The 27070-nt window shown below is 42.8% G+C and overlaps 1 protein-coding gene across 12 annotated transcripts in view; it reads left to right on the plus strand.

Moving 5' to 3' along the window:
• The window catches only part of UNC80 (unc-80 homolog, NALCN channel complex subunit), a 127141-nt gene that overhangs the window by 64842 nt on the left and 35229 nt on the right, over nucleotides 1-27070 (plus strand). For 10 of the 12 annotated variants that reach the window (XM_063162619.1, XM_063162624.1, XM_063162621.1 and 7 more), the window contains 20 exons: nucleotides 2313-2420; nucleotides 3113-3251; nucleotides 6837-7018; nucleotides 7383-7514; nucleotides 8031-8217; nucleotides 9533-9664; nucleotides 10134-10277; nucleotides 11681-11781; nucleotides 12065-12151; nucleotides 12914-13097; nucleotides 13697-13791; nucleotides 14708-14797; nucleotides 15153-15254; nucleotides 17255-17435; nucleotides 18744-19012; nucleotides 21101-21235; nucleotides 22265-22403; nucleotides 24006-24102; nucleotides 24635-24805; nucleotides 25000-25092. In XM_063162619.1, the coding sequence (XP_063018689.1) occupies nucleotides 2313-2420; nucleotides 3113-3251; nucleotides 6837-7018; nucleotides 7383-7514; nucleotides 8031-8217; nucleotides 9533-9664; nucleotides 10134-10277; nucleotides 11681-11781; nucleotides 12065-12151; nucleotides 12914-13097; nucleotides 13697-13791; nucleotides 14708-14797; nucleotides 15153-15254; nucleotides 17255-17435; nucleotides 18744-19012; nucleotides 21101-21235; nucleotides 22265-22403; nucleotides 24006-24102; nucleotides 24635-24805; nucleotides 25000-25092 (2768 nt within the window). The remainder of the gene's footprint in view (nucleotides 1-2312; nucleotides 2421-3112; nucleotides 3252-6836; nucleotides 7019-7382; nucleotides 7515-8030; nucleotides 8218-9532; nucleotides 9665-10133; nucleotides 10278-11680; nucleotides 11782-12064; nucleotides 12152-12913; nucleotides 13098-13696; nucleotides 13792-14707; nucleotides 14798-15152; nucleotides 15255-17254; nucleotides 17436-18743; nucleotides 19013-21100; nucleotides 21236-22264; nucleotides 22404-24005; nucleotides 24103-24634; nucleotides 24806-24999; nucleotides 25093-27070) is intronic. The other 2 variants (XM_063162620.1, XM_063162628.1) reach the window with 1 other exon arrangement.

Here is a 27070-nt window from a genome sequence, read left to right on the forward strand (position 1 = left end):
AAATACATTTCTGCTTTCAGGAAAGTGCCCACCCAGACACCAACTGAATTGTGTCAACAGTTAAACCACAGCAGGCAGACTACAGTTATCCTGAATAATTGTAATGGCAGAGCCATTCAACTGCTTGGCAGTAACACTGAAAACAAAAGTGTTCATGGAACTGTCACGAAGCTTTCAGCTGGGTAAAGAGGCTGGCAGTGGCATATGAAGGGGAAAAATTAATTATGCTTTTTTCACCAACCAGGAGATTGTTTGTTTCCTGTCAAGTTAGGAAATTGAGGGGTATTTTCATGGAATAAAGCACAGAGCAGGTGAATCAGAATCTAATGTTTCTGCTATCCTGAAAACCCCACATTTTTCCTCTAGCACAGAAAAGCACGAGTTGTTTAGAAAGAGAAGCAGTCATTTCCTCTGCAGAAGGCAGGCAAGAGATGAGTGGCTGGTGTGTTTCATGAAAGGCAGCAAAAGAAGTGTGCATTTCTTTGGCTTGTTTCATCTCTAGCTTTGAATTGCACGACAGAGATAGGCATTTCATCATACATCAAACCATCAAAGCATTTAAGAAACAGCAGGAAAAAAGAATTTGAGAGGCAGTGAGGTCTCCTACAGACACGTGCAGGGTGTTTGCACAGACCTCACTTCCAGAGAGAAACTGACAATCTTTGCTTTTTTCATAGTCCAAGAAGGACATGGAAGTGTGTCCAGAGAAGGGAATGGAGAGGAGGAAGGGGCAGGAGCACCAGGAGTAGCTGAGGGAGTTGGGGGAGCTCAGCCTGGAGAAAAGGAGGCTCAAGGGGACTTCCTCAGTCTCCAAAACTGACAGGAGGGTGCAGCCAGGTGGATGTTTGTTGTTGATATCTTATTGTATTTTATATTTCTGGAGTCCCATACTCTTGTTACGATATTCTTAAAGTCCATACCTTCTAGCTGGTTTTCTACCATGCAGCTCCTCTCTGCTGTGCAGTTCCTCATGGCTTCACAGGGGCTCCTTCTGGGCTCTCAACCCACCCCCTTTTATCCCAGTGGCCTTCATGAGCTACAGCTGCTGCCCAACCAAGGACCCCACAGCTGTAGCTCATCCAGAGCAACAGGACCCACCTATCCAATACATAGGACTCTCACTACATTTCCCCCTTTTTCTATTACTAACAGATGTATTCAAATACAATATAGATGTTCAAGTACAACATATTCATTCCCTTTACAATACATGTTTTATCCCAAGACTTAAAGGCCTCGTACACCACACAAGTACAATACACACAATCTTCCACAGCTCTTCAGGCTGCTAGTTATCTTCCACAGCTCTTCAGGCTACATACCTCTATCACATCGGGGTCACCAATTGTTGTTGATATCTTATTGTATTTCATATTTCTGGAGTCCCATACCCTTGTTACAATATTCTTAAAGTCCACACCTTCTAGCTGGTTTTCTACCATGCAGTTCCTCTCTGCTGTGCAGTTCCTCATGGCTTCACAGGGGCTCCTTCTGGGCTCTCGACCCACCCCCTTTTATCCCAGTGGCCTTCATGAGCTACAGCTGCTACCCAACCAAGGACCCCACAGCTGTAGCTCATCCAGAGCAACAGGACCCACCTATCCAATACATAGGACTCTCACTACAGATGTTGAACTTTGCTCCAAGGAAACAAGGACAAGACTGAGAGGAAATGGCTCAGGGCCATTTGAGTTACACCAGGGAAGGTTTAGATCGAATATTAGCAAAAAATTTCTTCTCTGATTGGTTTGTCCAGCCCTGGCACAGGCTGCCCAGTGAGGCAGTGGAGTCACCATCCCTGGAGGACTTAAAAAAAAGCAAGGATGTGGCACTTGGGGACATGATTTAGTGGTGGACTTGGCAGCATTAGATTATTGGTTTGACTTTAGAGGTCTTTTCCCACATCAGTAATTCTATGATTCCGTGAGAGGAATCATTCTGTACACTGAACACTTCCATTGGTAATCTTTTAGAGAGAACCTGTAGACTTTTTGCCTATAACCTACTTAACTAAATACATGGGTGTGCCACCAGTGAAGATTACACAGAGAACATTAAAATTGTTCATTTGGTTTACTGACTTCTGCCTTAAGATTTTATTGGGAAAGGCATTGTTAAAAATAGAAGAAAATTGGATGAAATGTGTTGTCCCACTGATACTAGGCCTGTTGCCAGCAAAGAAGAAGGCTTTGTGCTACAGCTCTGGTACCAGATGGTTTCTAGTATATGGAAATTCCTCTTGTACATAATCTCCTTTTCCACATTTTGAGCAATATAAAAGTGAACTCCGCTTTGTTTTTATTTCCTTCCAGTGCTCAGACAAGTCATGCTTGAGAACTCCTTCTCTTAAAAAGAGAGTGATTGATATCAACTTGGAAGGGAAGAAGGACTCTGGAATGCTAAAATACATCAGGAATCAGGTATTGATTAGACCATATGCTAGTTAGTGAGGCAGATATATAGGTGCCATGTTAAAATGCAACAAGAGGGAAAATAAATATGGATCTCTAAGCCCATGTGAAGAGCTGTTCCTGAATATCAATCAGTTCAGCTCTACATCTTTTCCCAGTCTGAGTAGTACTAAATTTAAACTTCTTAAGGAAACATGGTCAAAGAATCCTTTAAATATTTACCATTAAACCACAATCTGCATCTCTGGCTTTCCATAGTGCCATATGCACCAGAGCTGAGGATTAAAAAAAAACAAAGAATTCACAGGTATGTTTAACTGCAGCCTGTCAGTTTACAGTATTTGTTTTCTTTCTTCTTACTTGTTCAAAGTTCCTGAAGAAGCAACAGCCTGTTCTTAGTGAGAGTTTAATGGACCTGTATTGCTGGTTGTGCACCACTTTGGGAGAGTTTGGCTTTCCTTCTGTCCTCGTTTTTGGTGTTTTGATGATGTGAGGGACAAGCAAAAAACTCTAATTTGGAAACACTGTCCTTTCAGTATAAGCTGAAGGCCACGTCCCTTCTATGGAGCATTTTCTGAAACAGTTGAACTTAGAAGTTATTGGTGGGTAATTTGCAGACCAAAACCAGAGTAAAATCACTGAGTGTGTTCTCCCCTGTGGATAGTTTGCTCAGCCCTGAGGCGTGGCTTGGTTTGTTGCAGGTGATGAGCCTGTCCCCTGCCCCTCTGTCGCTGCTGATCAAGGCGGCTCCCATCCTCACCGAGGAGATGTACGGGGACATCCAGCCAGCAGCCTGGGAGCTCCTGCTCAGCGTGGACGAGCACATGGCTGGGGCAGCAGGTGAGACAGCCACACCCTCAGGGTGGCTGCTGTGGCGGCACAACTCACAGCACTTGGCAGTTCTGCAGTGGAGGAACCTGAATGGCACCACACGTTTCTTGGTTTTCATAGACCTTTGTGTGCTCTGTGGAAAAGAGGTGGTCAGAAGGATCAGGAGGGCACTCTCTCTGGGGCCCTGCATGTGGTGGATGTTTGGAGAATATTAAAATTAGTATTTGTGTTCAATTGGGTTTGTAGGCAGAGGAAACACTGTGATTCAGGCTGTCCAGAGTCTACTGAAGCATTCTGTATGTTGCCTCATGGAAATGTTAGTACTGATGCCTTGAGAAGGCTGACCTGGAACAGAGGCTAGATGGAAATAAAGAATAAAGTAGGGATTTATTAAAAGGCCTCAATGGATCCACCTTGGGCAGCACAAGAGCCCAGCCAGGGCTGCACCTAAGTTGAACCCAAATGGTCACAAAATAGACACTCGGTCATGGGGTCTCTCACTTTTATAAGTTCTGGTCCATTTGCATATTGGAGTTAATTGTCCAGTTATAGCTTTAGCCCATGAAGTCCCACCCTTCTTGTTTTTCTCTCTTCAGTCCACATTGTTTATGCTCTTGGGCCTGAAATCTGTATCAGCTGTCCTTAGTCCCCAGCTAGAGCAGGAATTGTTTTGTCTCCCTACTCTGTGAAGAGAGCTCACCATCCCCTAACATGGAGCTCACACACTAAAGCAGCACAGAATCTGAAAAATATAAAAGCTAAAACCTAAAGTATTAGTACCAATTGAAAGCTCATACCAAAAGTGACACAGGGAATGAGAGTGAAACTGTCATAGCTCCTGTCAAGCTGTATGGAAAATTCCCATGTTGCTTGGAGACAGCAGCATTGCTCATTAAGTACTGTTATTGTACTAAATATCTAATTTTCCATTTCCACTTAGTTTTAAAGTACACAGATGATTGCTGATGACACATAGTTGAGAGGCATCTTTAAGAGAGATATTAGGACATCATATACTTGTGAAAGCAGGACTTTGAAATTTTGCACCTGGCATGAAATTTATTACCATCATATATGTCGTTGCAAAGTAGTAATAAGAATTTTTCCACTTTGAGCTTGGATCTTCTCCCATGGAAATTATCTAGGTTCAGAGTTTATCCCGTGGCCAAAAGATGACTGACCTAATGACCAGCTGTGAAAAAATAAACAGGATATGTCAGAAGAAATATTTCCTTAGCAATTCAAAGTATTAATGCTACTGTAAAGTATGATGTACAGTTACCTAGAACACAGCACTTAAATGCACAATTCTGGTCCCTGAAGTGAGATATTTATGTGTAACAGATGCTGTTAGGACAGCAGGAAGAATGAGGGGCCTATATGATATATAGGATATTTATTTAATGGATTCAGATGAAGAAATAATCTGCCTGATGCAGTACTCCTTTCTCTGCTTCAAGTCCCTTTCTAAAGGAATAATTTTGGATACTTTTTAAACTATATGATCTTAGAGGTCCTTTTCAACCTTAATGATTCTGTGCTTCTAATAAAAAATCCGCATGGGTTACAGGGAATGGGATGAGGAGTGCTATCTGGCTGCTGCTCCAAAGCAGCCTCTGAAATACATCTTCCTTCTTCTCCCTTTCTTGAAGGGAGGACTAAAATCCATTTGAGGGTTTGTAGTAGCTTTTTTTAGAAGAAGGTGAATACAGCCCAAACATAAATTGCATTCATTGAGGTCAAAGCCAGTGCTGCTATACAGAAACTGGATAAAAAGAAAAAAACAGAAGGCGGATAAAAAGAATGCCTTGTTCATGTACTGCAGCACCATCTGCTGACCTCTCCCAAGGCTCTGTTTCTGTTCTTGGTTGCCTCAGAATGAACTCACCCTTTTACATGTGTCCTACTAAGACTTGTTATAGTCTGAGGAGATCAGAGAGCAGAAGGAACTCTCTGAGGGTCCCCACAGATTTTGAGCAGCACCAGGAGCCCAGGCAATCAGAGACTAACCCCACAAACACTGCTCTGGGGCCTGGCACCTGCTGAATAAGCATTGAAGAAAACATTGGCAAATGTCTTCTTGCTACTGTGGAGGAGCAGCCACCAAATCTAGAGAGATTATCTTCAGTGCTCTGCAGGGAGCTGCTGGTCAAGGAAGCCATGGATTCTCTGACACCACTGAGCTCCCAGAGCAACAGGAATCCCTCTGATTCTGCCTCCTGCAGTGCCCCTCTGACACCATCTGCATTCACTGGCCTCCATCAGTCTGTACTTTAATTAATGTCTCTTTATATTCAAATATGATCCATTGAAGCAACTATTATAAATAGAGATGGGAGCTTAGGTAAGTCCCTGCCTTTTGCCCAGGCCTCTGGCAGCAGGCAGTAGCTTTGTTGGGGCGGCCAGCACCCCAAAACCCACTCTCACTCTCAAATTATTTAATAATGGCTGATTTGGTTCATTATAGAATAAATTATTTATTTAATAGACACAAAATTAACATACATAAGCTTTTAAGCAGACTATTTGCTACACAGGAATAAAACAAAAAGAGCTACTAGTAGAGAACACACAGTGCACAACAGAGGTACCTATGTTACAGCTAGCAAAGAAACAGTACAGCTTAAAATCCAATGTACTGGTGATGGGGTACACATGGAATCTTTCCTCTCAATTCCCAGGGAAAGTGTCTGCGGAGTCACATCTGACCTTGCAGGAGAAGATGGAGAATATCCCCTGTACATTTCAGGGAGTGTGTAGGAGACTTCTGTCTCTGTAGAATTTTGTGTAGCTTTTATAGATTGTAAAGCTGTCTCTCAGGAATTTGTAGCTTATTTCCTCCCACCTGGTTTTACACTCAGTTGTTTATTTGGAGTTTCATTTGTGGCACCACGGATAACTCACTGCTTGACCTTTGTCTGGCCTGAGTCACCTCAATTCTTCATGGAGGTGGGGAAGGCTGTCCAGAGATGTGCACCAGGTGGTGGAAAGGCCAGATAAACTTTCCTGTGGTAGGAGAAGTGTCCTGCCTCAGCTGCCATCATGCTGCTTTGCTTCGTCCTTTGTCTCGCTCTGTTTTCTCTTGGAGACAGACTGGGATCATTGCATGGAGCCCACTGAAATAAAAACTGGTTTATGCATGAAAATATCCAGGTGACTTCTACTGGGGCTCTGTCTCCTGTTCCAGAGCTTCTGTTAAAGGCAGAGTTTCTGTTAAATCAGCCTTGATTAAGTAACACAGAAATCACTTGGAAGTGGAACCTTTGAAAGCCGAACTCAATTAGTCCTTTTAATTCAAGAGATGTTCTTATTTTGAACAAGTCACAGCTGAGAAGATCAAAGGGGTACTCTGTTTTAAAAAGCAGGTTTTCCAGAAGAATTTGCAAGCTTCAACTGTAATGCTGTGTGGCTCCAAAAGGTGGAATGACACGTGCTTGGTTTCATGAAGCACGATACAGTTTCCTCTAGGCGTGGTACATTGGTGATCCTATTTGTGGGGTTTCTTTTGGTGTGGGTTTTTACACCTGCAGATTTTCTTTGCAAAATAAATATATTATTGAGAAACACAGGTGATCAGCTGTTCTCTCCCTGCAGCTGCCATGTTCCTGCTGTGTGCTGTGAAAGTGCCAGAGGCTGTTTCTGACATGCTGATGTCCGAATTCCATCACCCAGAAACAGTGCAAAGACTGAATGCCATCCTTAAATTTCACACACTCTGGAGGTTCAGATATCAAGTGTGGCCAAGGATGGAAGAGGGAGCACAGCAGATCTTCAAGGTAGTTAATGAAGCTTAATGATGGTATTTACAGCTCACCTTATGGGATAGATGTTTCATGACAGACTGCCATGAAATTTCCTGAAACTCTGTTTTTAGGGAAAAAAAAAAAATATTGTATAAGTCTCACTAGTGGGGGAGGTGATATGGAGAAGTCCTGTATAAAAGAGGAAGAATAAAATGGGAGCTCAGGTCAGGAAATATGAGAGAAGATGAGTGTCATACATGGTGCTACAGTGCAGTGAGATACAGAGGTGGGAAAAATTGGCAGAGTTAATTTATGCCTTGGGTCCTTGTGTTCACGTTCAATTAACCATACTGACAATAGTTTGCTGTAACAAGATGTCTTTCATGGTTTTGTTTAGATTCCTCCTCCAAGTATAAACTTCACTCTGCCTTCTCCTGTGCTGGGGATGCCATCTGTGCCAATGTTTGACCCTCCCTGGGTCCCTCAGTGCAGTGGGAGTGTGCAGGACCCTATCAATGAAGATCAGTCGGTAAGCAGACATCCTGAGAGAAAGCACCGATTCCTCTCTGTAGAGGTGTGGGGTAAATTAAGCCAAAAGATGTGGATTAACTCTGAGATTGTTGGGAAAAAAATCTAGTATAGTCAGTGTAGGACACAGAATTTTCTACATGGGCATCAAGCTTTTCTGTTTGTTCACTGAGGTACTGCACTGCACCTCATATCCCTGTAAGAGACACTGACTTAGATCTTAGAAGCACACAGCTGCTCTCTCTCCAAGAGAAGATTTTTTCACTAGAACTGCCTGAGAGACAATTTAGTGTGCACTGGTTCCTGTGGTGTCTCCTGGGATGAGTTTGCACCAAATCTCATTGTAGGTTTATTTCCAATAATTCTCCTGGTGAATCTCTGTTTAGCTGGCACCAGTCTGATTTATATTTAGAAACTGAGCTGCTGAACCTCACTGAGGTTAAGCCTTTATCAGAAAATCTGTGTGCACCTTACCTGACAGCTTCAGGCTGTGTTTCTTCTCTCTTGCTCCCAACAGAAGTCCTTTTCTGCCCGAGCTGTGTCCCGTTCCCACCAGCGAGCGGAGCATATCCTGAAGAACCTGCAGCAGGAGGAAGAGAAGAAGCGCCTGGGCAGGGAAGCCAGCCTCATCACTGCCATCCCCATCACTCAGGAGGCCTGCTACGAGCCATCCTGTACACCAAGCTCTGAGCAGGAAGAGGAAGGTGTGCTCTGGGACCAGGGACTGCATTCCAGCAACCTGAGAGCATTTCCCACAAACACAGAGCGCTGCTCAGGGCAGCGACGTCCAGGAAAATTTATTTTTAGTGTTAGGGAAGGTCTCAACCACATCCAGTTGTTGAAGAGTCCAAGTCATTGAGAAAAAGTGTGTTTGAAAATTATAGAGCACTGCTTAGGGCAGTGATGTCCAGGAAAACTGATTTTTAGTGTTAGGAAGCTCCCAACAACGTCCATTTGTTGACGAGTCCAAGTCATTGAGAAAAAGTGTATTTGAAAATTAGTACCAAAAAAGGGACAAAACCTTGGATATATTGAGTTCTTACTGGGTGATAAAGAGACTGACCCCATCTGCCCCAACTTCAGTGGAACTTGGCAGCATTTTACATCTCAAAGCTCCCAGTTTCTTGCAGGATTTAACACAAGAGAATATGCAACAGTAGGAATGGAATCCATCTTTCCTAACTTCAATTCTTTAGTAATTAAAGTGTGGGAGGAATTGCTCTTTAGCTGTATCTGTCCTAAGAAACTTAGGATATACTGAATTGCCTCTGGGGTTTTCTACCTTTGTGGTGAATACTGGGGGAACCCAGGAGACCAGATCAAGCTCAGTACCAAACTTTCAGTCAGCCAAACATGACATAAGTAACAATAAGCTTTGTCTGTGGGTGAGGAGTTTTACTGGCCCAGGCTAACAGAGCACAAAAACTTCCTTAAAGGCATTCCAAAGTGTGTGCCATTAGGTGAGTAGAGAGTAGATGAGATCTAAGCATACACTGGGTAATCTGCAAGCAGAAATCCCAATTTTTAAGAAAAACTGAGCACCAGCAACAATGAGGGCTAACAGGGAGTGGATGAATAGGTTTTTCCAGGGGCTTTTCCAGGGTTTTTTCCTGTGTTCTTCCAGAGGTTTTCCCAGGATTTTTCCAGAGGTTTTCCAGGATTTTTCCAGAGTTTTTTTCTGGGGTTTATAGGGTTTTTTCCAGGATTTTTCCAGAGCTTTTTTTCTGGGATTTATTGGACTTTTCCCCAGGGCTGTTTCCAGGGATTTTTCAGGGTTTTCTCTATTAAAATGTGATGCACCAGAGCACTGAACATTCTTATGCACCAATGTTCTGCTGTTTCCCAAAGCATGAGCAAAAAACCTCTCTGGCTGATCTTGACAGCTTTTAAATTGTGCATTCTACACAATTACCCGACAATTTTTCAGCGTTCTGATTGGGTTGCAATTGCTGTCCTTCAAAAGCTTCCTTGGAGCCTGCTGGCTGGATCTGGATTGACATTGCCTGTTCTGTTTGTCAGTAGAAGAAGTTGCCAACCTGGCCTCCCGCCGCCTGTCCGTGAGCCCGTCCTGCACCTCCAGCACCTCCCACAGGAATTATTCCTTCCGCCGCGGCTCCGTGTGGTCGGTGCGCTCAGCAGTCAGTGCAGAAGGTGGGTGACTTCACTTTGCAGCATTCCCTCCTAGGATTCATTCACTGGAAGCCTTTCCTGTTGACCCATAAAGCTCTGGTGTTCCTTTTTGCCAAATATATTCCCAAGCTTGAGCTTCTTTATAATAAGTTACTGCCCTTCGTTATTTTATTTACCCCTCTTGCTCTCATGTTCTGCTTGGAGAGTAGTGCTACAGGGAGCACTCCAGCTGAAAAAAAAGAGATTTTAGCAAAAAGAACTGGGTTGCCTACAAGAAAAGAAATGTAAATTAAAAAATTACGTATTTACAGTGAAAATTCTTGATCAAGAAATTGGCTGGAGGCTTCATTTGTACTTTGAAATAGCTGCAAACCTGTCATGCTTGCAATGTGTTCTGATCTTTGTTCTGCATGTACAGGCACTAACATAAATGTTTGTGCAGACAGTATCACAGTGTATTCCCTGACTCCTCTTCCTCTCACTGCTCCAGATGAAGAGCACACCACGGAGCACACCCCAAACCACCACGTGCCCCAGCCACCCCAGGCTGTGTTTCCAGCGTGCATCTGTGCTGCAGTGCTCCCCATTGTCCACCTGATGGAAGATGGAGAAGTCCGGGAGGATGGAGTAGCTGGTATTGACCTCCATTAAACTTCAAGGCATTGTTGCTCAAGGATGGCAGAACCAGTGTCAAAACTTTGAATGTAGATTTGCAATAGAAATGTATCTTTGTAGGGTTTTTCATTTTTATTTTCTGCATAATTTGTGTTTGGCATTGAGAGGATTTTGCCCGTTCTGAACCCTAAAAAAGCCCCTAATTAAAAAGAAATATTGAGAAGCTGAAAAAAATCTAGTGGGGGGATACAAGGATGGTAAGAGGCCCAAAAGAAATATTGAGAAGCTGAAAAATTTTGGTGAGGGGATACAAGGATGGTAAGAGGCCTAACACAAGTGTTCTTTGAGGAGGAACTCTAGGAGCTGGGCTTGTTTGCTGTGATTCAAAGGAAACAGAGAATTAGAAGAACGCTGACTTAGAGTTTACAACTTGGGAAGTTCAGTTTAGAAATTATGAAGGAAGTTAATCACCAAGTGCATAATTTCTGTTGATTCTCCATGCACAGGGGTTATCAAACCCTGGCTAGTCATAGCTGTGGTTAATATACCCAGTGTACATGACAGCCCTGCTCCAAGCAGGGCTTGGACTGGAGACCTCTGGAGATCTATGCCCACTCATATTTTTGTGTTCCAATCACAAGCAGAATGTCACCTCTACACAGCCTGAACATTTTGGTCATGGCCTATGTAATGGTCTTTGTAAATTAATAGTATATTTCCTTGTATTTGTTTTATTGAAAGTGGTAATACCTGGTGGGCTTGGTGGGCTGTTCTGCTTCGTTCATCTCTCACTCATCATGTCAGCTAGTTGTGGATTTAACTTCCTGTTACATTTTGTATTCAGTTTTAGCTGTATGTAGCCGGCCCTCTAAACAATGTATGTGTGATTTTGTGATCAGGAGCTGAGTACTGAAAACAAAATAATGAGTAATTCTATGTTGTTGTTGACCTTCAGAAAATTGCAATTAATTGCACTTGAGGGAGTTGATCATGAACACAATTCCCCTCTGACTATCTAATACTGTTCACCAACACCAGATCAAATCATTCTATGAATCACCATGAAATTGAACTTATTTGCATGAACAAAACAAGTACACGAATTTATTTCTCTCAGTTGCTGGGGTTTTTTTCCATCTCAAGTTATGAATCCAATCAATTATTTCGTTATCATTCCTTAACAGTTGTGAAGTGCTTCATGTCATATCACCCGTGGTTAGGGAAGGTTCAAATTACCTGTGATTATTATTTCTGGGATCACTGCACTGGTTACCAGGAATTCCAGTGCACCAAATGGTGTCTTGGGTGTTCAGTATAAAATATGGCAGAGTAAGGAAGAGGACTAGGGAGGTTCTTTTAAGTATAGCAGTTCATGGCTCTTCCAAGAGACAGTTCTGACCTGGTCTCCTTTCTCTCTCCCAGTCAGTGCTGTTGCCCAGCAGGTCCTGTGGAACTGCTTGATTGAGGATCCCTCCACAGTTCTGCGGCACTTCCTGGAGAAGCTCACCATCAGCAATCGCCAGGTACCCTCCCAGGGACAGGGACACAGCTGCCCCTCCACAGGGACAGGGACACAGCTCCTCAGGGCTGGGGAGCACTCCAGGGACAGCACTGGAGAGAGAACATTTGCTGTTATAATGCAGCATGCCATCATTTGGCCTCAGTCTTTGTCCCCTGATGTAAACAGGACACAGCTGATTTATCAGCTCTAAGCAAAGATTTTGCTCCCAGCCAAGCTTTGAGCAGCTGTTTAGGGAACATGGCATAGGCATGATGGGAAGAAAAAAACTTTTGCTTTTCTTCCAGGATGAGCTGATGTATATGCTGAGGAAGCTTTTGTTGAACATTGGAGACTTTCCTGCCCAGACATCTCATATCCTCTTTAACTACTTGGTGAGTAGCTTGTGGGCCCACTGTGCAGCCCAGAATCTCTCCTTTGCCTTCATGTGTGCAATAAATGCACTCAGTTTTTCTTATATAGCTCATACTTGCTCCTGCTTGTGCGTGCAAGCCACCAGGCTTCCACCAGCCTTTCTGGCCTTCTGGGGAGAGGAAAAGGAACCTTTCTATTTTCATTAAATCCCTAAGCAGCCTGTCATGGATTTCTGAACTGAACCTTGGCCAATGAGTTGAAGACAATTAGAAGGGTCCCAGCACCAAAAAATTTTAATTATTTTACTTAATTTGGGTTCAGAAAGTGCTTTGCTGATAGACAGTCCTCTTGGAGCAGATCTAGCAACTTCTTTCAAGACTGTGGACAAATGTAGTTAGGTGGTGTTGCAGACAAGATGTATGCTTCTCCAGGGAGCCCTCTGAAGTTTGTGAGTTGTCTACTTGGCAGCATTTCAGAGCATAAAGAACAGGAAATCTATAACTGCAGACATTCTCACTTCTCCTCAGCTGCAGTGGTGCTTAAGGCAGGAGTACATTTTGCCCCCAGTCCTCAAGATCTCTAGAAAAAGGAAGAATAGTACAGGCAGATTGTTCTTTAATGCATATAAAATTTCAAGATGAAGGTTTAATGAGTTTATCCCTCTGAATGAAGAAAGATAGAACAATACTGTTATTCTGTGTTACAGAATATTCTGTGTTTAATGCTCTGCACAGTTAAAAGAGTGTGTACAACCTGATATTCCTCTTTCTCATTCCTTGCAGGTGGGCTTGATCATGTATTTTGTACGGACTCCGTGTGAATGGGGCATGGATGCCATTTCTGCCACTCTCACCTTCCTTTGGGAAGTGGTGGGTTATGTTGAAGGACTCTTCTTCAAGGATCTCAAACAGACCATGAAGAAGGAACAGTGTGAAGTGAAGCTGCTGGTGACGGCTTCAATGCCAGGTATAAGAAATAAGTCTTTAAATTTACTTCACTTTATGGCCCAGTTTACCAAAAATAAGATACATCAGATCTGGATCAGAAAAAAAACACTTTTACAAATGACTGCATATTTTAAGGCAGTTTTCCTTCAGTTGAGTATTCGGTCAGTAAATTCTACTGCTGATTCCTTGAGATTCAGAAAACCACTTTAGGTTTTAGGAGCTCTAAAAGAAGCAGACAGAAAGTGAATTAGAACAGTATTTCAACCCAGAGCTTTTTGCCAGTTGGGCTGTGAAAGGCTGGAGAAGCATCATCGTAAAACTCGATCATTCAGGCTCGAGATATCTTGCTGATAAACAGGTTTGACCTTTTGCATGTTTCTTCCTCAGAGCTGACAGTTGCTGCTAAAGTCAGCTCATCCTTTTAGGAACAGCTCAATTTCTCATTAAACTGTGGAAGTGGGAGAATATGTTAACACTGCTTAATGGTTCTAGACAGGACTGGCTTAGTCTGCCTGTCCAGGAATGAATTTCAAGTACCACTCTTCCTCCATGGGCAGACTCCTAAAATTGAGTTAATTAAAGAAACCAGGGAGAATGCAACAACTTTTCTTCCTCCAGGCACGAAAACCCTCGTTGTGCATGGACAGAATGAGTGTGACATCCCAACACAGTTACCAGTCCACGAGGACACACAGTTTGAGGCTCTGCTGAAGGTAGGAGACAGTGTTTGAGCTGGACAAACTTAAATTTACCTGCCATACCTGCATGCCAGCAATCCATTCTGCCTGATCATCCTGTCTCAGAGTCAGGGAGGGAAATTCTGCTCACAGAGATGTCTGTCTCCCTGGGAGGGGAGCTTGGTTGCAATAAACAGGATCCCACATTTAAGGATATTAGAGATGCTCTGAACTCACAGAAATCCCAAACCTCACAAATGCAGCTACATTTGGAGACACTGCAGCTTGCTGGGTATTTGCTGTATACCTTTGATCAATACACAAATCATTTAAATGTTTGGGTTTATCAGCACTAGAGACAAGAAATTGATCAAGATCAGAGTGAAAATGATGGCTTGGTAGCCACAACAATATTTTGGTAGCCAGGAGCTATGCAGTCGCTTTCTGCCAAAAATTTCCTGAGTGGTTTTAATTGAGCCACATAGGAAACAGATTTGTAAAGGCTTCAGTTTGACTGAGTGTGTTAAATTTTACTGGGAATCACATCCCAGTGTTTGGAAGTGCCAGAACTTCTGTGTCTCTGCATACCACCTTGTCCTGGTTCAGAGCAAATTTGGGAGAGAACCCAGGACACACCTATCACTAAATCTTGATAAATACCCAGGCCAATATGGCTCATCCAGTCAGACAAATATGTGTGATATCAAGACATCAAGATAATTAACACCAGTCTTCAGGATTGTGAGGTCAGCATACTTTGATTATCACAAACATACTTTAATGATTAAAAAAGGAAATAAATAATTAAAGCCCCAACAGTGTGCCAGTCTGATTGAGGCATGCATGTTTGTACCTTTATAAATTATTAGATGGATATTCTTCTTTTGGATGTTGTGGTATTTGTACAAAACAACTAAAAAGTAACAGGATATTTTGATTTCTTTCTTTTCAGGAGTGTTTGGAGTTTTTTAACATACCTGAAACTCAGTCTTCTCATTATTTTTTAATGGATAAGCGTTGGAATCTCATTCATTACAACAAGGTGAGGCAAAGATCAAGTCCCTGTGACTTTTCATCTTGCTTCTTTTTAAACATCAGGGTTATCTAAAGGAGGAAAAACAGCCTATAAATAGAGTTCTGTCCTGTGAGCATCACATCTTTAGCTGTGTGTGGTAAAAGATTGGAATTTGAGAGAAGAGGGAGAGGCAGAAGACAAGAATGTCTAGTTTTGTTAGAACAGATCAGATTTCTCTTCTGTTTGTGCTCTTTCATGATGCCTGACACTGTCTGAAAGCCTTCCCTTCAGGAAGGGCTAAAGGGCCCTTTTTTCCATTCTGTTGAGTGATGCCATAGTGATTACATTTGTTTAAAATACACTTTTTCCCCTTTCTTGGCAGACCTATGTCCGTGATATTTATCCTTTCCGGAGGTCAGTTTCTCCCCAGCTCAACCTGGTGCAGATGCATCCAGAAAAGGGTCAAGAGCTCATTCAGAAACAGGTAACTCATACCTCTAGCCAGAAACAAACCCTGAAAATATTTTTTCCCCCTTTTGAAGGCTTTTCCTCATGCTGCATGCAGATCAAAAGCTTTGCTGGAGAAGTAGCAGTCCGGGTGAAATCTGCCTTGAGGCCACATATTCTGTACATTATTAAGGAAGATTAGAGTGTGATGTGAATTCCCCCCTCCCCAGCTCTGTCCAGCCAGTTTCCTTTTAGGTGGATCATTTTGCAGAAAATTTAAAAAAGGATGTGCAGGAATGTGCTTAAATATTATGCATTTAGTATTAACAGTTGTGTTTTTGTAGCCAAAAATCAGCTATTGTAATTGTGTTCTTACTGAGAATAGGAAAATACCATCATGAGTGGTTATAAAAGGCAGCTATAATGCTGCTTAAGAGCTACTAGCAGCTAAAATAATGGAAAAGAAAGTCAATGCCATCTCATATGTGTGTGGCACAGAATAGGACAATATTTCATGTGCTGCATCTGTCAGTAGAAAGTCAATAGAAATCTGAAATTACTTGGGATCAACTTGGTTGCTTCCCTGACAGAAATTACTCTGGTTCTAGGAGGTGTCCTACAAATAAATGAGTTTAATACACTCTACATGATCCAAAAATGCTTATAATGGGCTTCACATTTTTGTCAGGGCATTATTTTGCTTTCCACATTTTTATATTTAGAGCACTCAGAGCCCAAAATATTTCTAAGGTAAAAACTTGTATCACACATTTGCTAGCTTCTCTGTAGTCATGCAAGATGTTGCTGAAAAACATCCAGCTTCAGAAAAGAAAGCAACAGTGTAGCAACCACCACTGAGGAGCAAAAAAAGTACTTTTTTACTTGGAGAAATACTTGCTTTGTTTTATTGAGTACTTTTCTTTTGCAATTATAAATATACTTTCCATGGCCAGATGTCTTATCCCAGAAGGTTGATAGCAATTCCAACTTCTTGTTGACTTTAATCTAGGGCCTTGAAGAGAGGAAATACAAACATGTGGCTTTCAGCTTGGGTTTGGTTTCTCTGACCACCTTGGGGCTTACATTAATCTACAGAAAAACCCACGGCAAAGTTGGAAATTGTTCCATAACCACTTGGGGTCCTCCAGAAGACTGAAAATGTTGTTAGATCCATTTTTACAAACACAATCCACCTTGGAGACCTGGGCTGGAGAACTGTGGCACACAAATTCCAGCAGGAGGGTGCAACACCAGCCCTGTGAATTTCACAATGATCCTCTGAGCCATGAGTGCAGCATCCTTTGGATCAGAGCTGTCAGAACCCAAGAAATTCCTCTAGCTGCCCTGGAGGACTTGAAAACCTAACAGAGAGCTCAAAAACCTTAGCACAGAGTCAAAACCACCTGTGCCTTTGATTTTAACCAATAGAAACTTTTACCAACTTTGTAGAAAGAGTTACAAACCACAAGAGTTTGAATAAAATAATAGTGAATTTATCACAATGTAGAAAAGTAGAATTTTGGAGTTTTAGAATGAAGATTCAAGAAGCAAAATAGAAGAATTTTGGCATGTCCTATCGTTCTTCCTATTTCTTTTTAGCCTCCATCTTCTAAGTGATAGTAGCACTTCTGGATTAATTTAGAGTAGAGACAAACTGTCTAACATAAGTAATAAGTATTTAAAAATTATTGTAAATCAAATACACGTAGTTTTTAGTATAATAAGATAACACACTGACCACTGAGGGTGGTCAGTGTGCCTCAACCTGACCTGCCAGACAGACCTTGGCAGGTCAGGGAAAAAATGTTATAGATTAAAAAAAAAAATAAACAGCCTTGAGAACGAGAGCCAAAGAATCCTGTCTTCTTCCTCAGTCTTGAGGCTGGGAAAAAAAGACTTTCTAACACCTTGGAGTCATGTCAACAGCAGAAACCTTGTCAAGAGCAAGCCCTAGAGCTGAACTTGCTGAAGTGCACGGATGTTTTAAAGGTTTCTGGATTGCGCTGACGTAGACCTTTGTCTCTGTTTCCCTGCCAGGTGTTCACCCGCAAGCTGGAGGAGGTGGGGCGGGTGCTGTTCCTGATCTCGCTGACGCAGAAGATCCCTCCAGCCCACAAGCAGTCCCACGTGTCCATGCTGCAGGAGGACCTGCTGCGCCTGCCCTCCTTCCCCCGCAGCGCCATCGACGCCGAGTTCTCGCTCTTCAGCGACCCCCGAGGTACGAGCCCCTGCTCTTCTGGAGGGCTGGACAAGGCACACAGGGTTCAGCTGATGCCTCAGGGTTTAGATTTTATATTTTTCAGATTCTGTATGGCTTTAGTGTGTGGGTCTGGGCTTCATAGTAAGGGTTGGTAAGCTCACGTCACAGAGTAGGGAGACAAAACAATTCCTTCTCAAGGACAACTGATACAAATCTCAGGCCCAAGAGCATAAACAACGTGGACTGAAGAGAGAAAAACAAGAGGCATGGGACTTCATGGGCTGAAGCTTTAATTGGACAATTAACTCCATTATGCTAATGGACAAAACCTTATAAAAATGTGAGATCTTGTGACCAAGCTCTCTTTTGCTTCCATCTTGGAGCCATCCGGGCAGAGCCATGACTGTGGCTCTGGTAGTGCCAGGATGTGGCCTTTGAAGGCTCTTCAACAAATGCCCTCTTTATTCCTCTGAACTCTGTCTAGCCTCTGTTCCAGCCCTTAAGGCACCACAGTGAGTGCTTCATTTGCCTTACTAACACACAGGCTTGCAGCTTTTCTGGAAGCTGATGAATCTCTTCCTGAGGAAACCGATAAAAAGTTGCTGGTTTGTAAGCACAGCAGCAGAAAAGGCTTCAGTGTTAGAATTCTCCAGGCAAGGCTACTTGCTTTGGACCCAAATGAGAATAAGTTTTAATTGACTATTAAAATTATGTGTGAGACTACCTAAAAAGAATTTCTCAAAGTTCTTTGCCATCTACTTTGAGGAAACAATTGACATCCAAGGAAGACTGAGCAAATTCTGCAGCAGGGATAAAGAAACAGTCCACACAGAAACTTTGCTCTGGATGTAAAGCAGGTTTTCCAGCCTGATGCTAAATAGGTTAAACAGGCCATTCTTGCACAGTGGTAAGCATTGGCAAGTTCTGTACCTTGATTTCAGAAGCATTATTGTAACTCTGCATCAGTTTCCTGTAGTGTGTGAGTCACCTGGGACATAAAACCTGAGCATAAATCTGCACAGCCTCTGTGTGGGGCAAATGATGCACATGCAAGCTCAAATCTTCCACATTTTAAGAGAAGAGTGTCCAACCAGCAGATTAATGAACTGTGCGATATTTATCATTCTTCATATTGATGCTTTCAGTCAAGGTTTGCTCAAGTTCTGTGGGCATTTAAAGAAACACAGGATGGGGGAAATAATTTTTAAAAGGCAGAAGGATGGTCATGGGGTTGTGGTGATGGTTGTGGGATGGTTCTTTGCAGTGAGGTGAGGCTGGCTGTGGTGGACAGAGCTGACTGCTGCTGGTTGCTCTTCTCCCCTGCAGCTGGCAAAGAGCTCTTTGGTCTAGACACCCTTCAGAAAAGCTTGTGGATTAAGCTGCTGGAAGAGATGTTCCTTGGCATGCCCAGCGAGTTCCCGTGGGGGGATGAGATCATGCTGTTCCTGAACGTGTTCAACGGTGCCCTGATCCTGCACCCCGAGGACAGCGCCCTGCTCAGGCAGTACGCCGCCACCGTCATCAACACGGCCGTGCACTTCAACCACCTCTTCTCCCTCAGCGGCTACCAGTGGGTGCTGCCCAGCATGCTGCAGGTGAGCCATGCCCAGGGGCAATGCCAGGGAATGCTGCCATGTCCTGCTGACGGGGAGCAGCTGCAGGTCACACCTTGGCAGGGAATTCTTGCCGTGAGAAGAACTTCCCGTGAGTTCTTCCCCGTGAGCCTGGCAAAGGTTGCCCAGAGAAGCTGTGGCTGCCCCATCCCTGAGAGTGTTCAAGGCCAGCTTGAACAGGGCTTGGAGCATTCAGGGATAATGGAAAGTGTCCTTGCTCATGGCACAGGGTGGAACTGGATGGGCTTTGAGGTCCCTTACAACCATCCTGTGATTCCATGATGGAACTGACAACAGGGAAACTTCGATCTGCTGAGTCCTCATAAGAGATTTTAGATTCCCCAAGAAGGCAACAATGGGATGGCCCAAATTAGCTTTCTGTTTCCTGCTTGAGTAAATTGCTAAATTTTCTGTTCTACATTGTGTTAAGTAAATAAATGTCTGTTTTCCTTTCTCTGTATTTCCACACAGAAATGTGAAATTTCTGAGCCATTCTTGGCCCTTAGGCATTTCTCCGTGGTTTTTATTTCAGGGGTGGCTGAAGTTTGGGAAATAGTTGAAATATCTGGATTTACTACTTGCTAATTAAAACTAAATTATATTCACTTTTTAAGTATGAAAATAACTCAAAACATTTATGAAAAATTGCATGTTTTTTCTTGTGAGTAATGACAAATATTGGAAGTGTCAGAGGTGGAGTTTCTCTTCAATTAGAGATGATCAAGTGAGCTGATTTTCTTTTCCTGTTGAAAATCAGCTACTGAAAATAAAACATAAAAAATATTTCTTTTAAACATAAAAAGGATTATTTCTGTAGGGCTCAAAGGCAGTATCTAAGTAGAGATTTAATATTTTAATGCAGATACAGAAAAGAAGAATCCCTATACATGTTCATTTTCACTTAGTTAACAGAGAACAATTATTAGACCCAGTGATTTACTTTGGCTATCTAAACAACCTGTGTAGTAGCTGGAAAGTCTGATATCCATGATTAGGTAAGTATGAATTGGATCCAGCTAAGCAGTGCAGGGGTTTATTAATGAGACACAAGAGATTTGAAATAAAATAGTCTAAAAACATAATTTGAAGTTGTCAACAGTAACCATTCAGTCCTGCAGAGGATTCTCCCTTCATTATCACTTCATATTGAGAGAAATTAGTTTGTAATTCTTTCCTATCCTCACCCTCAATTATTGTCAACTGCTGAATTATTAAAATACTACTCCTGGGAGATAAAAAAGCAATTGCAAAGAAAAGGGGCTCTCAAGCAAAGATGTGGGAATAGGAATAACAGTTCTTTATTAGGGAAGAAAAAAAATAACGTAAAAAAATGTAGTAATACAAAACAGCACTGCCAGAGTCAGAGCAGGAGCTGCCCCCCTGTGTGTCAGGGTGGTGGCACAGTCCCATTCCATGGTGGCTCAGCCCTCCTGCAGTGCCAGCTGTGGTTCTGCTGCAGCAGGGATCCTGCACAAGGGGGGAGATTTCCTCTGAAGCTCCAGGGGTGCTGGAGATGGGCCTGGGCTCCCTCTGGGAATGCAGGGGAGGAGAAAGCTGCTCCTCTGGGAATGCAGGGGAGGAGAAAGCTGCTCCTCTGGGAATGCAGGGCAGCAGAAAGCTGCTCCTCTGGGAATGCAGTGGGCAAAGGCTGCTGTGGTGTTCCAAACCTCAGATTGTATCCAGGTAGGAATGCTTGGCTGCTCCCCTGGGCAGAGCATCTCCCCATGGGATGATGGAATTTTATCAGCCATGCAGGGACACTCACTGGCCCATGAACAGCAGAGATCTCCTGGAGGGAGGATTGGTTGTAGAAGAGATAAAGAAAACTGCCCAATGAACAGAAGAGAACTGCCCCACCTCTAAGGGATGGTGATAGAACACACAGCCCCAGGCACATCTTGTACCCTAAGACACCATGAAATGCATTGCCAGGGAGGGGTGGTCCAGTCTCCATCCTTAACAGTGTGTTAGACAAACCTGTCAGGAACGCCAGTGCTGTAATTGATTGAATCTGGGCTCAGGAGGTGCAGAGTTGGAGCAGAGCCTCCATGTGCTTTCCCATGTGCCCAGGTGTACTCTGACTACGAGAGCAACCCGCAGCTGCGCCAGGCCATCGAGTTCGCGTGCCGCCAGTTCTACGTCCTGCACCGCAAGCCCTTCATCCTGCAGCTCTTTGCCAGCGTGGCCCCTCTCCTGGAGTTCCCTGTGAGTCACAGCCACCCTCCTGTCTGGGAGGAAGCCTGTGAGTGCAGCCAGCCCCCATCAGAGGTCAGAGAGCACTCAGTGATGCACAGAACCAGGTCCAGATTTATTTCTGCACGCTTCTGTGCATCACTTGATGGAGCAGGGTGCTGAGATGGCAGGCTGCTGGTGTCCAGGCCAGTAAATGTGGTCTCACTTTAAATTTCTATGGATAAATGTATTATAAAAGGACTTACATGGCTATTTAAATGGAGTGGTGTTTGCAGGGGTCTCAGGACAAGGGAAGAGATGAGAATCTTGAGTCCATGTTTCAGAAGGCTGATTTATTATTTTATGATAGATTAGAAGATAATGATAGATTAAAACTATACTAAAAGAACGGAAGTAAAGGATTTCATCAGAAGGCTAGCAAAGAAAGGAATGGAATGATAATAAAATCTTGTGACTCACCAGAGTCTCAACACAGCTGGACTTGTGATTGGTCATTAAGTAGAAACAACTCACATGGACCAATCAAAGATGCACCTGTTGCATTCTACAGTAGCAGATCATTATTGTTTTTCTTTTCTTCTGAAGCTTCTCAGCTTCTTAGAAGAAAAAAAATCTTAACAAAATTATTTTTCAGAAAATATATCCATAACACTTAAAGAGTTATAATGGCTTATGACTCTTTAAATGCAAATCTGTTCTGAGAATCCAGCAATAGGAATTAAAGGCTTAATACCAAGATTTTAGTACATGTGAAGTCTAAGACTAGATTAGTCGTGTTTTGAAATATTCATTAATAATGTTCTAACATTTTAGGCATGTTAATGGGATCTTAATTTGAAGTCAGCACACCTATCTTTGTCCTTCACAGGGCAGCAAAGATCTGTGTGCAGTAGCATCAGTCTGTTGAGTCAGGCAAGGCTCACTGGTTGAAAGCAGTGAGTTCCTGAACTCCATGTGGACCCTTTGTCAGAACCAAAGGTTGTCCACACCTCCAGATAAACATTCCTGCTGGGATGACATGAATGTCTCTTGTTCGAACAGGATGTTACAAACAATGGAACCAGCAAAGGAGTGTCAGCTCAGTGCCTGTTTGACCTGCTGCAGTCTTTGGAGGGAGAGACTCCAGACATTTTGGACATCTTAGAGCTGGTGAAAGCAGAAAAGCCTCTGAAGTCATTAGGTAATAGTGAAGCATCCTGTATTCAGTAATTCTGTTTTATTGTTTATTAATTCAACAGACATTTGGTGCAGCATGATTTCTTCGGAGCCCTTCTCTTCTTTAGCAATGTCCTTTCTGTCTCCTGTGCCTCATGGGGCTTTTAAGATTGGCTTTATCACCATCATCCTTTTGATATTTTCTGCAGGAGGGCAATTATTAATTAATTTTATTGCAAAACTATTTTTCCTGCTTCAAGCCTTCTAGTCTGAGACTAGCCTCTGGCATTTTGAATTTTAACATGTGTGAGTGAAGAATGAAGATGCCTGATAAAATGTATTATGCTGATAAGATCAGTGTCATCCTCTGCTCCACATGGACAGGAAACAGAAGCATCCTCTCCTGTGGGCAGACTGTGACTGGTGGAGGATGATGGATACAATTCAGACATCCAGCAGTGCTGAGCTCCTGGGGAGGCTGTTGATTTATCATAAAGCAGAATATTTATGGCTCTATGGTGTATCCAGGACATTCTGTCTCTTGATAGTTATCCATGCAATGCTGCATTTAAGAATTTGGCTGCTTTGTGATTTTTATAAGGATCTTCAACTTGTTTTCCAAATTTGCACTGCTCTTAAATACTGGTTATCTTGATGCACTGTGAAGCCTGTCTGGCCTTGGAGTTAAAGCTTTGTAATAAAGTGGGATTTTATGATATAGAAAGTTTTAATATAAAGTAGTACAGAAACAGAAGATATTTCTTCCTCTTTGTTGATTGTACCAAACTTTTGTATAAAATCTTGGAGGTTTCTTTAATTGTTTCTGGACAATTAAAAACATCTCTGAAAATTCTCAAGTATGAGTTGATGATGAGACTGTAGATGAGTATGTTGTGTGTCTGGTATCTTCCATATGAAGATAAGAATTATTATTTACATGTTTTAGGACCTTAACTTTGACTTGAGTTCCTGCCCAAAGTCACTTCTGAAAACAGGACTATTGTTCTATTAAAAATATTTTTCTTGTACAAATATTATTCTTTCCAGGTTCTTAGTGCCCAAAACTAATTATGCCCAAAGTGGTATTTGTAGTATGTAACTTAAATGCTTTTGAAACCTTTTTCTGAAATCACTAGCAAAACAGAGTCACTTCTGTGCTGGCTCCCATGTGGCTATGAGTATAAAAGGGGATTGATTTTTGAGAAGTAAAACTGCCTTCTGCCTTCAGTGGTGCATCAGCATCACTTTTTGTGTGGTTGGAACATCTAATAAAAAGCATAGGAAGCATAAAAATTATCATTAATTTGACATGTGTCCTTGCCATATATGAGCTGAAGACTTAGCTTTTGATGGGTGATGTTTGAAACAGGACTCTGCAGGCATTTTGCTCAGCAGCAGGTGACCTGCTCAGAGTTGTTTCACTCACTGAGTTCTGGGCAGTAGGGTTCAGGTAGGAGTGCAGCATTTGTTTCTTTCACAGAGACAGATTTTTATCTGTCCAAAAGCCTATTGGGCATTGTTAACATGAAAAGCAAGCAAGAGGAGAGGGGGCAAAGGAAATGTGTTAGCTCCTTTCATACTTAGTGTGATTGTGTGATAATCCTCTCATATTGCTTTACTCCCTCAGACTTCTGCTATGGGAATGAAGATCTGACCTTCTCCATCAGTGAAGCCATCAAGCTGTGTGTGACAGTGGTGGCTTATGCTCCTGAGTCATTCAGAAGGTGAAAATCTGTTGTCTTGATTTGTGCACACTCGGAAAAGGCATAAAAGCTGCCTATAGTATGTGAAAGCAAGGCTGAAGGCAGAGAATAAAGGATTCCAAGTGTGGGGCTTCTCTGAGGCCAAGCCTCTGCCTGTTACCCCCTCCTAGGGGTAGCACCAGCTCCAAAGTACATCTGTTAGTTTGCAAGAGGGAATCTGGGAAGAAAAGAGTCTTTGGAAGGGAAAATACTTGTTAGCAAATGGAGGACATATTTGGAAGATACCTGAAAGTCCAGGGAGTTTTTAGTAGTAGTAGTATTGTTGTTGTTATTGTTGTTATTATTATCATTATTGTTATTATTGTTTCATGCATCATCTGGTTTCCCCCTGAAGTTCCTAATCCAATTTGCTTTGGTTCATGACTTCTAATGAGAAGCAATAAAATCATTGCCTAATTGCAGATCTAGGGACTTCAGATAGAAACCTAAGCCTCTACCTAATGTGAGTTCAGGCATGGCAAGATAAAACAGACCAATATTGTAATTTTCCCAGCCTGCAGATGCTGATGGTCCTGGAAGCCCTGGTTCCCTGTTACCTGCAGAAGCTGAAGCGCCAGACGTCTCAGGTGGACACGGGGACAGCAGCTCGTGAGGAGATTGCTTCCATGGGTGCCCTGGCCACCTCTTTGCAGGCCCTCCTGTACAGTGTGGAAGTTCTCACCAGGTAACACCCGTGGGCCAAGGGGCTGAGCCTGCATTTGCTTGTCTGTGCAGGGACAGGGAGTGCCCAGGAGGCCACAACACGCAGCTTAGCTTGAGTTTTTCAGGCTTGATTGGTGCATGTTCTCAGAGGAAAAGCAGAATTTCTGTGTTTGTTAGATTTAATGTGCAGTGTGCTGTTCTCCTTCTCCCTGCCAGGCCTATGACAGCCCCACAGATGAGTCGATGTGACCAAGGCCATAAAGGGACCACAACAGCAAACCACACCATGTCAGCAGGTGTGAACACCAGGTAAGGCTTTTCTTTCTTTTTTTCATTTTCTGAAACAGTTTTGTTTGTTCTGTTTGATTTTTTTAGTAAGGTAATATCTCAGACAGCTTGAGGGAGTGCTCTGGGTACTGTACTGTGGGAGAAAACACTCACATCCAAAGAGCACATTCCCCAGGACTGCATTTCTGATGATAACCAAAACAGCCAAGACTAGGATTTTTAGTTTGAAACAACAGAAGACCAGAGTATCAAAATGGAGGACACACATCCTAAATGATTCATTCCCCTTTCAGCCCCCTGGAACTATATTGCTGAAGCTCTCTCACTCTCTGCTTTGCTTCCTGCTGAGTCCAGTGTCAGAGTGACCTGTGGGCAGAGCATGCTTGGCCAGCAGAAGGGTCAGATCCTTCTGACTTTGTTCCAAGGGGCTGAACACCTGTACAAACTCAAATTGCCCATCAGCTGAGGTTCTCAGACACTGGCACCTCCTCTAGTTTTCTTTTGTTCCCTTTCCCATTTCCTTGTACATTCCTGTGATCTCTTTCCTCCACATTGGTCTGGGGATTTTTTGCAGTTATAGGTAGCACAGGAGGGATAGCTGAGAGTTTGAGAGAAGTCAAAGTAAGGCCTGGAAATATTCTTGTCCTTCTTAGAAAAACCCCAACCCCAACAAAACAAAACACCAAAGAACTTTCTCACAGAAGAAGGAAGCAAAGAAGGACATGGCACCAGTGAACTGTAATTTTGATCCTTGGCAATAGTGGCCATTCCAGTTAGCCTGCTGCAAAATAGACAAGGCCACTGACAATTTACTTGGGGAGGAAGGGCTTAATCCCCCACAAACATTTGGGATTGTCAAGTTGGTTTTTTTGCAGCAGGCATCCCTGCTTTCTCCTGGCCAGGCTAAAAAATCTGAATGTTTGTGCTGGAAGGGGAATTGCAGCCTAGCAAAAGCTGGGGTAGCTGTTCTTCTGGAGTTTTCCAAGTTATTACCTATCTTTTTTTTTCTCTTTTTTTGAATTCAAGGGATTTAGAAATCAATTTCTGCATGGATCATCCAAGGGCTATTATGTCAGTTTATAAATGTGTACACATCTTGGTTGGTAACTCCTGGCATGAGTCTGTTCTATTCAGTCATGGTTAAAACATGGCTTTGACTTTCAATCCCTGATCTGAGAAGCAGATAAACTCCAGACATGACAAGCCAGCAGATAAACCAGACATGCTGAAGTATGAAGTGGGCCATTTACTTCCATTTGTATGCCATTTACTTCATTTGCAAGATTGCTCACTCTAAGGAGAAAAAGGTGTAATGGAAAATAGTATTTTATTATCTATCTGCTGATTTTGGAGAGCAGTTAAAATGTATCTGCTGACAGACAATGTAGACATTCCCAGTGCAGTGAGACTCAGGCATCTTGACTTACATTTCCAGATTTTTCTCATTATCAGATGTTCAGTGTCTGATCCACAATATTTTTGCACTGCTCTAGGTTTCCTGCACTTGTTTCTTCTGTTATCATTGCTAGCAACAGCAGGATTCTCACAATGTTAGAATGATTACTGTTCAAGCCTTGGACATGGTGGCCAAGTGGTGCAGGGCCTGTTAATGCTTTCTCAAAAAGAAGTAACGAGAGAAAATTACAATAAAACAAAAAAACACTCTGAGGTATTATTTTCATTTGGTGAGCTCTGCTTTCGTGAAAGAGATTGAGCACTGGGGTGAAAATCAGTAAGAGGAATCACTTGAAAGAGAGCGATGGTTTTCAAGCCTGGATTTTTCCTTTCAGAATAAGGCTGTTAACTCTAGGAATATGTTTTTTTTGATGGAAGTTGGGAGATAAAGGCAATTCAGTGTGATCAGTGTAGGCATTGTTCCAGTGGCACAAGATACCATCCTGACCATGGTGCACAAACCCCTGGGCTAGAACAGTGTCACTTTCTTTTAGAAAGGCAAGTTTAGGCATTACTAAGTTGCTGTTTGCAACCTCACTGTTTC

The sequence above is a fragment of the Melospiza melodia genome, chromosome 8, assembly GCF_035770615.1.
Source record: "Melospiza melodia melodia isolate bMelMel2 chromosome 8, bMelMel2.pri, whole genome shotgun sequence".
Taxonomy (NCBI): domain Eukaryota; kingdom Metazoa; phylum Chordata; class Aves; order Passeriformes; family Passerellidae; genus Melospiza; species Melospiza melodia.